Source organism: Lissotriton vulgaris, chromosome 10, assembly GCF_964263255.1.
Source record: "Lissotriton vulgaris chromosome 10, aLisVul1.2, whole genome shotgun sequence".
In the NCBI taxonomy this organism is placed as follows: domain Eukaryota; kingdom Metazoa; phylum Chordata; class Amphibia; order Caudata; family Salamandridae; genus Lissotriton; species Lissotriton vulgaris.
The window spans coordinates 858143491-858157269 of NC_141698.1; the positions used below are offsets into that span (position 1 = coordinate 858143491).

Genomic DNA, 13779 nt, shown 5'->3' on the forward strand with positions numbered 1-13779 from the left:
CGGGACATAGTTGTGCTCCAGACACCAGAGGCACACGAGTTGTGGGTCCATAATCGACATCAATTTCTGACAGGAGTCACAAGCCTTGAAGCCTGTTCGACGTGACATCCCTACGTGCACCAGGAGTCAAGACGACTCGAACGAAGTCGACAACATTCGAAAAATAGTTGGTCAAAAAGTGACTAAAGGTACAGCTCTCTCCGGATCTGTGCTGGCTGGCACAAAAAAAGAATGAACCTACGTCGGCGCGCAAGGGTAATGTCTAAGTAGATACCGCAATGTCATCCGGGCGATCGCGACGACAAACGCGGAGTCGACCAACGCCACCTACCGACGCGTAGGGATACTGCTAGGAAAAACTTCTCCAGATCCTGTGTGATGCCTGGAGTTAATTCTAAGGTAAGGAATCTATAACCAATAGTCTCTTTCAGATATGACTGGCAGTGGGCAACTAGCCAACTGACAAAGAATGTGAATATAAGCTAAAGCCCCCCTTTCTGAATGTGGAGCTGAGTTCTGCACATACCCTCAAGAATTAAAGTTAATGCATTGCTAAAATGCTGCTTATGTGCACTTTTTAAATATCATACTTTGGATTTTTTCACAGTGTATGCTAGTCCTAGGGATGTGCAAACACTTTACAGAAAGAAGAAAACAAGCTTTTAAAGTTAGGTATCAACCAGCCTTAAATGAGTAAAATAGCAGTGATATACAAGTTCATATGGACAAGACCCACACAAATGGCCACGTGTTGACTCTGCCAGGTGAGTAAGTAAGTAAGTAAGTAATGTTTATTTGTACATGATTAATTAAAATCTTTACAAAAATATAAAACACCCATAGGAACATTAAAAACAATGTATAATTAAACTTAAAAGATACGAGATTTACTGGGATCAGTTCAAGGTTATCCTCGAGGCCTAATAAAGTTCTTCAAACGCTATTAAGTCTTTTTCTTATTAAGTCAAAGAACTTCACAACCTGGCAATTCAGTTTGATATTACTGGTGGTAAAGCATAATTGGACTGCCTGCCTGCAGGTCCGAACAGCATGTGATTTGAAGAATGGTAGCAAAAGGTTATACCTCAAGTTCCTTAGTCTAGGTGAGAACATTGCCTCCATATGCCCATGTTTCAATTTAATTTGTTGGATCCCCTTGCTTGCCATTTCGCACTACTCACTAGACTAGATTGGCATTGATCAAAGGGCTACCATCACTCTCAATGACCTAGGTGCCAAATTCTCCCTGACTCTATCATGCTTTCCAGCAGTTCATGCTTTTGCTACCTTGCCTTCTGGATACAGAGCTCGTCCACATTCCTGTAGGAATTTGTGGATGACCTTTTTATATGTGTGCAAATAATTTTTTCCCTTTTCAGATAACTGTCTGTTTACCATTAGTACGAAAAACAAACCCTCATAGATGTGGGATTATACGCTCTGTCCTATTAGTACATTTGGGTCATGCAGTTTCCAATTTTAACGTCAATGTGAGAACCTCAATATCTCTTGAACACAGAAAGTGAGGAACTTGATTGTAATGTACCACAGTCTTACTGCATTTCCCTATAAACTGCATTTGTAGTATTGTGTGTTCTCATCATTTGTATACAGATTTCCATCAGTTAATTGCAAGAAGAAACATAAGATTTATAAATTTTTAAATAAGGATCATGATTCTTATTTTTCTCAAACAGTACTGTAATCAGAGTGATCACAAAAAGAATATTTTGATTGTAACTTGGGAACACAGTGTCCTTACTTCTAAATCCTTTGTTACATTTTGTTTGTTTACTTTGTACTGAAGATTCTAATAGCTTGGTTCTAGTTATTAATTAATGTACATATTGCTTGTTTGGCGCAAAAAGCAATGTTGGCAATTCCCACATTTCACAGTAAAGGATGATATTTCAGAGATAAGACATAATACCTGTGAAAAATAGATTTTTATGCAAGACTATAGTCTGCCTAATTATGCCATCATTTATATAAAATCCAGGTTTGAACCTAATCGACGACTGTGTCTCACACTGAATTTCTGCCATCCAGCTAATTTGTTCGCAAGCATGACAGTGCAATTAGATATTAACAGACCTATTCCACTCCACAGATATCCGCCACTGCTATTGTTTAATTTGAATTATTTTCATGAAAGTAAAAAGTGAAAAAGGCTTAACATTCTAACTGAAATCAGGGCCATTGACAGCTGAACTAAGCTTCACCTTCAAAAATCTCATTAGGTGAACAGAAACACTTTTTTTTAACAAAGAAAATATGTTGTTATTGCTCCCCAATTTCCTTCCTGCATAATGAACGTAATCTCCTGTTTACTAGAAAAAATCCATCAGTCCAGCATTTTCACATATGGTTTTACTTCAGCCTTCCGCTTGAGCTGCGACCGTAGGGCAGCAGAGGGTTTGGGGAGGGTGAACGTGCTAAATTATCTCTAATTCTAGAGGAGTATTTAGGGAAAGTGCAACTTTCATAAAATATTACAGGGGACTTATTTATATCATAAGAAAGGGTTGAAAAGTAGAAATTATTGCATTGCGGAAAATGCTGTCCTGAGGAACAAAACCATTCTAATTGCATCGAAATAAACTCCTACTGTTAAAAAAAAAGCATAACTGCTAATATCGCTTTTTTGCCATCTAGGGGTTCAGGTGACATTTACAAAACACTAATTTGCAAGGCAATCCATGAAATTAATTTGTCAGCAAGTTCACAGACCCTCTATTAAGAGTGAGGGAAGGTATGTGAATTCACTCACTCTCTCGAAGTCACCAGCCCACTTGCGTGGGTCAGTGGCTGCCTACACACACACAAGTAAGAGCAATGCAAGTTTCTGTCCACCGCTGTATGGAGTGCATGTACTAACTCCAGAATAAATGTAGTGCTTGGGGACTGCGCCTATATTTTAGTCTTGGCTCAGGCCTCCATTTAGTATACCTATTGTGGGTAACGGGTGTTTGCTGGCACAGTTAATTACTTTCCACCCCATATGTAATACACATCCAAGACTCTTAAAAAACAATTTTTTTATTTAAATAAATTCAAATGACAATAATAAAAATACTTTTTCATTGTGCCTGTCTGAAAACGAATTGTTTTTTTAAATTCAAAACTCAAATGTATTTTTAGCATCTGTATTTGCATTTGCTTAATGAAACATGACCTCACCTCCACAGAATCTATATTCTGCAGGAATAACAGAGTATTGAAATCTTTTGGCTAAACTACAAGCTGAATGGGAGCGGTGAGTAAGGATTTTAAGTCTATATTGTATGAAAGATATGCCTGTATGTGGATGCAAGAAAAAAGAAATGCTTTAAAATGGCAAAAACTGAAATACCCTATGGATCAGGATATTTGGACTGTCATCGAACAGGATAACGTCTATTATTTTACATTGTGAAGACTATACTGGACTACATTAATGATCGTTTAATTTAGATGTGGCACGCTATTTATTTGCCATATATACCATGTGATAGGTATATTAATGCCTACTGATGAAGCGAGTTTCAGAAAACATTTTATCCTGACTCGTGAAATTAAACTTCCATAATCATTAACTGAATTAATGTGTTTGTTCATGATTTTTATTAACCAACCTAGAATAAAATGCGAACAAAGACACGTGGGACTAACATTACCTGCTCTATGTTGCATCTGCAAGTATGTTGAAAAATAATTTATTAACCTTGTCCAATGTTTTTGTCAACATTAATGCGGCTGTTTAATGGCATGTGCTTATTTTATATGTGCTTTTGTCTAGGTCGAGTCTTTTTATTTTGCACAGGCTCGTGGAGAATCCTGCTGGACTAAAAGAAGAATGGTAGATAATTCGCTGCATAAGTGTGCTTTATGCTAGATAACATAAACTAATGGGTTAACATTAGTAATGGTGGGTGGGTGACAGAATGGGTCTCAATTCTCTAATTAATTACTGTCTTGTGTTTGTTTAAATGTTAGTTTCCGTGTGGGCCTTTTCTTTGAAAGATGGCTGGCTGGCAGTGCTGTTAAGGACGAGACTTGACCAGAGTGAAGCTTTCACTCACGTGCAGAAAAAAGAATGTTTCCTGCCTAAACAAAGGAATAATGTGCAGAACTGGTGTGGTCGAGTCTACATGTTCTAGGAGAGAGCACCAAGGACAGAAAATCTGTTTTGCTTGCCAAGTTCAGAAAGTGAAAGTTCTTTGGCCCAGTATAATGTTGCAATTCTAAGGAAGCTACAAGGATGGAATCTAAGAACAATAAGGGCTTATGATGTGACCCGGACATGGTCACAAATGAGTGACACGTTGGTGGACTGACATGGCTCAGCCAATAATGAAGCTGGATTTTTGGTGACTTTTAGAATTTAGTTACTTAGTTAGTTAGAAAAGGTATAAAAACTGGCCCCATGACAAGAGAGCGTCTCCTCACTTCCCGATTCCCAAGAGACGATGACATGCTGATGGACTTCTTATTCACGTAAGGATTAATAGGGTTTATGGACTTTACATTTTCCCTCCTAGGCGAAGTGAGTCAGTTAGGGAAATAGATTTAGGGAATGAAAACCGTTTGATTAATATTCATGCTTCTGCGATGATTTTGAAATGTCAAGATCAATGTGCCTTTACTTAATAAAACTGCTAAACTGCTATTGCTAATAAATAAAGGTTTCCTATTAAAATGCTCATTCTTTGAAAAATAAAATAGATTTTAAAATGTCAAGCTGGTCTTGATCATTTGTGTCTAGTTACCATCAGTTTGATTCTATCGACCTGAGTGGCTTAATTAAATGTTTCTGTTATATTTTCATGGTTATACTGAAGATAAACTGCAGTTGTATATAAAAAGTATATAGTTTATAAATAGGTTTGATTAATTAGGTCACATGATTCAGTTGCCAAATATCTGTCTCGGTTTCTTATGGGCCTTGCGAGAGTTTAAGATTAATGGTGAGTATTGTGGTGTTGGGTAGTGTTAATGAGACAGAATTTCTATAGTGGCGCTGGATCACTACCAAAGCAGAACATCTTGAATTCTAACAATACTGGCTGAAAGGGGTAAATAAATCAATTTAAGAAGTGACAACATAAATAGCAGCTTCAGATCAGAATTGAAGAACAATGTAGGAAAATACAATGTATATTTCTATTTGTGTCTACAGGACAAATTTAGATATCCGGTAGTTTGCTAGAAACATTGGCTCCATACTTAGGGAAAAGGTATTGAAATCTACTTGTGTTACATCAATTTTGGCCGTGCCAATTCAAATATGTGCTCTATTGAGCCAGAACTGGGTTTAAAAGTCAATGGTTAGTCACTTACGTCAGAGTTTGAACCAAAGGTACCATTGGCAAATGTTAAACAATTGTAGGATTTATCGCCCCAACGTATTGTTGGATCACCTGCCAGTAGAGCCAAGGATATCTGAAGGAAAGCAATGACACATATTTCAATCATATGCCTCAAAATTATCATCTTTTAGGCACTTTTGCAACAGAGACAAGCAAACTTAAAGGTGACTGATAAGAGACAAACAACATCAGAGCTGCATGACAGTGGCCTAAAGGAACACAAAAACACTTAATAAATCAATGTTGAGCAAGTGTTTTTAATTTTACAGATTCACACTCCACTAAATACTGAACATAAAATTACAAATCTACACAATGAAACCCAGACCTATCTAGCTCCTCCTATACAAGAAATATGTGCTAGTTTGCTAGCGGGATACTCATTGTTAAATAATGTAAAACTAGTCCCTTCCTATGGTGTCTGACATGGAGATCTGATGGAAAACCACTACCTTTGAGAGTCAACAATTTAAAATCCCTTTCAATTGTATTTGCCAGGGTTCAGACGGTTTAAATCCTTCCAATTGGGGAACTCAGAAGAAGATGGCTGCGCACTGGGTATCTCGAGCATGATGCTCTGACCTCGACTGAATGGCCTGGCACCAAAAAAGACTCAAAGTGGAAATATGCTGCTGTGGCCTAACATGTTATGCTGGGAAGAAGTGCCTGGATGTTCTGACAGGGTCCAGTCAGCCCACTGAACCCGCTGAGCTTGGTTATCGCAGATAATGGCATGGGATAGCATTGCGCACAGTGGGCCGGCAAGCGGGGGAAAGTCCAGAGGACAAGTTCGCATCACCACCGTTGCAGTTACCAGGTGAGGAAAGCATGCCCGGAAACCACTGGAGCGTGAGCATGGCCCCCGATCTCAGATGGTTTTCTTCAGGCAAGGGGTTTAGGTAGGGTCTTGCCCTCATAGAGATTTAGCCAGGTGTGCAGGGAGAAAGAAGACCATGCCTTCTGGCTTACACACACTTTGAGCCACAAACCTGGTCGTTCCATACATGAGTGCCCGGCATACCATGTAAGGGGGGTGAACATAGGGAGCAGTGAGAGCCATGTCTGTATAGTGTGTATGGTGCCAGCATATAGTGCCAGCAACAAGGGATAGATGCGAGGACAAAGGCGAGGGAACCTGACTCGAGATAACCTAACACTGGCGGAGTAGCTGTCCTTCTGAATATCAGGGAGACTCGGTCACAGTTCTGGGCTCCACTTGGCACCCCATGTTGCCTTTCAATGTGTCCTTCTGAGGATTTGAAAAAGTGCTTCACCCAACCATGACCCTCAACAGCTGCTTAGCAAACTCAAGTGCCCTCAAAGGCGCCACTACCACTTTGATAATGTTTTTAACTGCTGGGCTGCATTGCTCCCAGATCCTGTCTTGACATATTCACATCAGTGAAGTCGAAAAACATAGGGTCCATAGAGACCTACTGTCGTGACCCGTGGTAAAGGGGGGGTTGTAGGTGCCCAAAGGAAAGGCTTTCAGATGTTATGTTGTATGCAGATAGGGTTTATTATACAGAGTCACAAAAATAAAGCAATGGTTTGGTTAAAGAAGATCCTTCCTCGTGCACCGGTTTCAGGGTAAATCAGGAGGGCTGGGGTCCGAATTGGCACTCCAATCAAAGTCCAGGTCCAAGGCGGATGAAAAATAAAAATAAAGAAAGAGGAAACAAAAACAGGACACTGGTCAGAGGACGCTGTCTGAGCCCATCTATATGGGGGTGGGAAGTGTGAGGGATATACTGCAAAGATGATGCGGGAACCAGTAGAAGGTAATTAGCCTTTATTCGTCAAGACAACACACCAGGGCTTGTGGACATAGCGAATAACAAACAGCAACTCCCCTAAGGTGACAGCTGTCCAATAGAACCACAGCTGCTAACGTTCCAGCTGATTCCAACCAATTACGCGCGGGCAAAGCAAGCGTGAGCAGGGGTAAGAGAAAGAGAAGAAGGGTAAAGATACAACACATCTCCATCTCTAAAAGGAAAGTATGAGAAACGTGCTGCCATTACACATTGCACCTTACGCAGTTCTTATCACAAACAAAGTCTTCATATTTGTTGGGTTTGCTCAAAACTCGACCAAACCTACTGGTGCTGGCTATTGCTCCGCCTGTATCACTCTTGGGCGCCCTTGTGGGAACTGCAAAGTGTCCTTCATCACATGGTAGTGATTTTACAGTCTCTTTGTTGTAGTTGCTTGAATCCCCTCCATGCCACACAGGTTCCTCTTGTTCTTCATCAGATTCATAGACATCTTCCGTGTCCAGGGAAACCGCGGAAGTGCCACTGCTGATGTCCTTCATTTCACCAAGGGATTCTACGGTTTGAATTTTCTTAGTTCTCAGATTTTCACCGTCGCTGTAGTACTCAGACTCTGAATCTTCATATTCCCATTGTGCCCACTTTTCTTCTTCTCTCTTCTCTGTGGGAGTGGTTATACTCCCTTCCAGTGGGTTAACATTCCTACTGTGACAGACAGATATTGCGGAGGCATGCCACACTCTTCCATCACTGAGTAGGGCAGAATTACAGAAGACTTCTTTTACTTCTAGCGGTGCCGTAAACCTGTTTTCGCCTTTGGTAATGTGCCCGCTTTTCTTTACTCTTACTCTGTCACCGACTTGGATGTTGAACTCTTTACAGTTCTTACTCGTGTCATATTTTTCTTTGTACGTAGCTTGTGCTTTTTTTATCCTTTCTCTTATGGTATCAACAGACCACTCCTTTTCCTTTGCCGACTTTATCCATCCAATGTTGTCCTTAGAGATAGGGGTTCTACCTCTCATAATCTCAAATGGGCTCACCAATGTTTTCTCACCTGGCGTGATTCTGTACCCCCACACCATTTTGTTTACTTCTTCCCTCCAACATTTTCTGTTTGCGTTTGCTAGTTGAATGGTACTCTTTATCACTCTATTAAATCTTTCCACAGCTCCGTTTCCAGCCGGGTGGTACACAAAGGTTGTTTTATGATTTATTCCGTTTCTATTCACAAACTCCTTGAATGCAACTGAAGTGAACTCGCATCCGTTGTCACTCACCATATTCTTAGGAATTCCTTCCCTTATGAAACCTTCTTCCATGAATTTCATTACATCATTGGTGTCTACTTTTCCGCATACTTTAATTTCTGGCCACTTTGAGAAGTGATCCACCATTACAATTACATATAAAGGTTTTCCTTGCCACTTCATTGGTCCCATTACATCTATTCCGACTCTTTCCCACTGCATTTTTGGGCATTTTAAGGGTTGGAGCGAAGGGCGTAGGGTTGTTTGTGTTTTATCCGAGTTCTCACATTCCATGCAGTTTCTAATGCCCCTCTCAATCTGTATGTCACATCTCGGCGTCCAATACCAACATTTTATTCGTTTTTTTGTTTTTCTCATTCCCAAATGTCCTTTGTGGCATATATTTATTATTCTCTCCCTGAGTTCTTTAGGTGGCACCACTTTACTCTGTCTCAAAATTAGGTTGTCTTCCACTGATAGTTCGTTTCTAGGTTCCCAAAACACGCGCAACTCATTTTCTAGGTGGTTGTTCTTAGGCCACCCCTTTACAATGTATTTTTTTATCTTTTGTAATTGTTCATTTCCTGAATATTCCTTATTCCATTCATCCTTCTGTATGGTTGGGAATTCCTCGCTGATACTTGTAAGGCATTGTTCCTCCTCCTGTGCCTCACTTCCAGTATTCTGCAAAGGTAGTCTACTTAGGAAATCTGCTACCGCGTTCTTTACTCCCGGTAGGTACTGAACCTCATAGTTGTAATCCAGTAGTCTGATGGATAGGCGTGCCAAACGCGGTGATGCATTGTATAATCCCTTCACGGTTAGAACCTTAGTTAGAGGTTTGTGGTCACATTTTAGGATTATTTTTTTTCCCCAAATGTATTGGCGGAAATGTTCCATTCCCCACACGCAGGCTAACGCCTCCCTTTCAATTACAGCGTATCTTTCCTCTGTTGCTGTTAGAGAGCGCGATGCAAACGCTATTGTAATTTCTTTTCCATTCCTCTCAATTTGCGTTAGAACTGCTCCGATTCCTTTTCTGCTTGCGTCTGTGGTGATAACACACTCCAGATTCCCATCAAATCCTTGCAAAGCAGGTGCTTCACATACTTCTTTTTTTAGTTGTTTAAAACTTCTTTCGCATTCAGTAGCCTCCTAATTTAGTACGTTTTTGCAGAAAAGTTCTTCACAAATTTAGAGTAGTACTCCACCAGCCCTGGAAACGCTCGGAGTTCATCTTTGTTGGTGGGCACTGGTGCATCTTTAATTGCCATTATGAGTTCTTTTTTTGGCTTAATTCCATCACTAGAAAATTCTTGACCTAGGTAGTCCACACAATTTTTACAAAATTAGCATTTTTTTTATTCCGCCGTTAATCCACATTTCTCTAATTTCTTCAGTACTTGTATTAGTTTGCAATCATGTTCCCTTTGATCTTTACCCATGACTAGAATGTCATCCTAGTAGATGAGTATACTTTTCATTCCTTTAAAGATTTCCTGCATGAGTCTTTGAAAAAGCTCTGCCGCGGACGCTATGTCAAATGGTACCCTCTTGAATCAGAAACCCACGAATGGTGAGATGAAGGTGGTGAGGTGCTTACTGTCCGGATGTAGGGGTACCTGGTGATACGCAGCTGCTAGGTCTATAGTTGAGAACACACTCATGCCTTTGGTGAGGGATAACATTTCTCCAATTCTTGGCAGGGGATATTGGTCAATGAGAATGTTCTTGTTTAAGTTGCGTAGGTCCATGCATAATCTCAATTTTCCGTTAGGTCTTCTCGCAACTACCAAAGGTGCAACCCACTCAGCTGACTCTGTTGGCTCTATTATGTTTGCTTCCAACAACTTATTAATCTCTTCTCTGACTTCATCTCTCAGAGTTAAAGGTATCCGTCTCGCTTTGTGTACACACGGGGTGACATTCTCTTTCAACTTGATCTGGTGCTAGAACCCTTTCAATTTGCCTATCTTCCCATTAAACACCTTTGGGAACCTTTCAACCAGGTCTTTTGTCATTAACGTGTCTTGTTGCATAACCAGCACGGGTTCAGGACTGTTAGTGTTTAGAGTGATGCCAAGTTTTCCCTGGTCTTTCCACCCTAATACGGATGGCCCAGTAGCTGCTACATACAATTTGCTTTCCATTTCTCTTTCCTTGAAAACAAAATGAAGTTCCCTGTAGCCTACAAGTTCGATTGGCTCTCCGGTGTATGTTTTTAACATTATATCAGGTTTCTTCATTTTGTTCCCCAAAACATCTTTAAACTTATTGCACCATACTTCATGGTTTATAATCGTGCATGGAGACCCGGAATCCGCTATTATATCCATCTCTACACCTCCTATTGTCATTTTGCACAATGTTTTTTTCTTGATATTGTCGTTATCTTCTTCATTTTCTTCTGTAACCTCAGTTACATTTAGCAAGCATAGATTGTACTCAGGATCATCTGATGATTCAGTTTCTATTTCCACTTCTTCTTGTACATACTTCACTTTTACTTTCTCTCTTCTAATGCACGATTTTTGGAAATGTCCTATGAGTCCGCATTTGCCACATTTGTTGTTAGTTGCTGGACGATTCCAATTATTTGCCAGGTGTTTGCTGCTACCACATCGATAACATTTCAATTCTTCAATTGTTTTTCCGTAATTGCTTTGTTTCGGTCTGTCATTCCCTCTGCTTCTGCACTCATTCCTTTTTTTTTTAGTTCCTATGACTTTTGCAACAACAGTTGATATGTCGTTTTTGTTTTTTGTTTCATTGATGACTTCTTTTGCACATCTTCCAGTCAATTCCTTTTTTTTTAACGATTTTAATGACTTGTTGTAATGGCTTCTCACCTTTAGCCCACAGAGCATCCTGGATGTTTGGATTTGCAGCACACAACAATTTGGCCCCTTATTAAATCATCGTGCATGTTCTCAAATTTACAAGATAATGCCAAGTTCTCTAATGCAGCCACATATTCATCCACACTTTCTTCCTTCCCTTGTTTTCTCCTGTAGAACTTATATCTGTGAACGGCCACACACACCGTGGGTTTGTAGTAACTGTCTAAATCTTCTAGAGCTTCCACGTAAACATTTCTATCCCCACCATCATGCACTTTCTTATTTATATTTTTGTATACATCCAATCCACCAGCCCCCAAACAGTGTAGTAGTATTTTTTCTTTTCTTCTGGTTTCATTGGCTCATCATCATTTTCAAAAGTGGTTATATAGTTATTTAAGTGTTCCTTCCATGTTTCCCACTTCACTGAAGGTGTTTCAGTTCCTTTTAAAACGGTTCAGGTGGTTGCAAGTTGTATTTATTGCTATTTGCCATGTTTATCCAAGTTTTTAATTGATATTCCATGACACTTTTTTCACCTTCTTAGATCACTTAGTACACTGTTAGCGACTGATGTGTTACACAACTCCTGAAAGGCCAGTCAGTTTTATTTTATTTACATGTAGATTTTCGGCCTCTTTTTTTTTCTTTGTTGCTATTCATCAGCTTTATAATTAGTTTTCATGCATGTTTAAATATAACTGTTTAATAAGCTATTTATCTTTGAATAGCTATTCATGCTTCCATGTGTTCCGTTATTACCGCTAATACAGCGTATTCTGTTTACTTTGGCACAACGCTATTTTCCTCATCCAAGATGGCGTCGGGTGCGTCAGAATGCGTCACGCTACCCTTCGCGCCAACTCCTGAGGTGATTTTACCTCTGCGCACTTCCTCACGCGCCGAACATCCGATGCGCTCAACACCACACGCTGCCAGACTTGCCTCCGAAACAATCCTGTGCTAAACCTTTTCTCGTTTGGTAACAACATTCACCTTGACCATCGAAGAGTGATCCAAAGCGTTGGTACAGGTTTAAATTGTATTTTCTCGGTTTATTTTAAATGTAGCTTCAGTCTTTTCATTTACTCAAAACCTAATCCACAAGCCAATTATTCACTTGCTATCTTCACAACATTCCAATTATATTCCGCTAGACACTGTGTTTAAATTAGTATTCGAACAGCCGGCCTCACAATTTCAAATTCCTTTATCTCCTTCCTTACCGGAGCATCTATGCTGTTATTCCATGTGGGTTTTCCGGTGTGTTGCCCCCGACCTCGTCGACAAATTGTAAAGATGATGCGGGAACCAGTAGAAGGTAATAAGCCTTTATTCATCAAGACAGCACACCAAGGCTTGTGGTCATAGCGAATAACAAACGGCAACTGCCTAAAGGTGACAGCTGTCAAATAGAACCATCAGCAGCAAACGTTCCAGCTGATTCCGAACAATTACGCGCGGGCAAAGCAAGCCCAAGCAGGGGTAAGGGAAAGAGAAGAAGGGTAAAGATACAACATATACCAAACCTACTAAGAGAGTAACCAACAGAAGAGTGAGAAACGGCGTCCTCCCACAGGCCTACCCATTCTCTCTCCGTGGCTTTGCAAAACTCAGTATATGTTGCCATACCTGTACTAGCCACCCTCCTCCAGGAGTGTGGCGGGACGCGTGGCTCAGTGCAGAAGTCCTCCGGATTCCAGGACTTGCAGTGGGACCTCGGATTCACCAGTAGACATGTTGTCTTCGGCTGCTTCTTTCACGGCATCTTCTCATCTCCGGACGCGTCTTTCCACTCCGTCACAAGCGCGCCTCCCGTTCTGGACACTTCCTCTATCAACATGCCAGGTCCATCGGATACCCTCCCTGAGGCCGACATCATACCTTTGGACTCCTCCCCCTGCGGCCTCCGAGGGAAGTTAAAGGGACCGACCTCGTCCCGTACCTGTGCCAGCAGGATAGTAGCATCAACAAGAGTCCCCCGAGTCCAAATCCCCGAGTCTTCCCGACACCTACCTTCAAAATGGTCCCACAATGAACTTCGCTAAGACAATGGTTGAAATGGCGCCCAACATTCCTCCAGCCCTCACAAAACCCGACCTAGAAGGCTGCCTTGAAGTAGTCCAGGTAAAGTTTGAAAATGCTGTTCAGTGAAATGGCCTAACAGCACGCAGAGCTCCGTCAATATATCAAAGATCTTCAAAGCAATCTTTAAACACTTCATCAGTGGACAACCAAGGTGAAAAATCATCTGAAATGTGTTAGCCAAATAATGCACTCCTCAATAGCGATGCTTAAGTCGCAGACCCAGTATCTCAGAGAAAAATAAGAGGACTTGGAGAATAGAAAGAACATCTGGGTACATAGCCTAAGGAAGAAGCAGAAGGACACGGAACCTAACTATTCCTCTAGAACCTATTTAGAGAAATCCTCCATGCTGACCAGAGCACTTCAATAGAAATAGCTAGGGCGTGTAATGGAGATGCGATCGGAGGAAATGGAGGCCAAACCCAGAGATATTGTAGTCAAAATCATGTATCACATACAAAAAGAAAACACCCTTCTC

General features: G+C 40.8%; 1 protein-coding gene across 2 annotated transcripts in view; it reads right to left on the reverse strand.

The window, feature by feature from the left end:
• LOC147688907 (peroxisomal carnitine O-octanoyltransferase-like) overlaps nucleotides 1-13779 on the reverse strand; it is a 633161-nt gene that overhangs the window by 203823 nt on the left and 415559 nt on the right. For both annotated transcript variants that reach the window (XM_086941804.1, XM_086941803.1), the window contains exon 9: nucleotides 5320-5421. In XM_086941804.1, the coding sequence (XP_086797930.1) occupies nucleotides 5320-5421 (102 nt within the window). The remainder of the gene's footprint in view (nucleotides 1-5319; nucleotides 5422-13779) is intronic.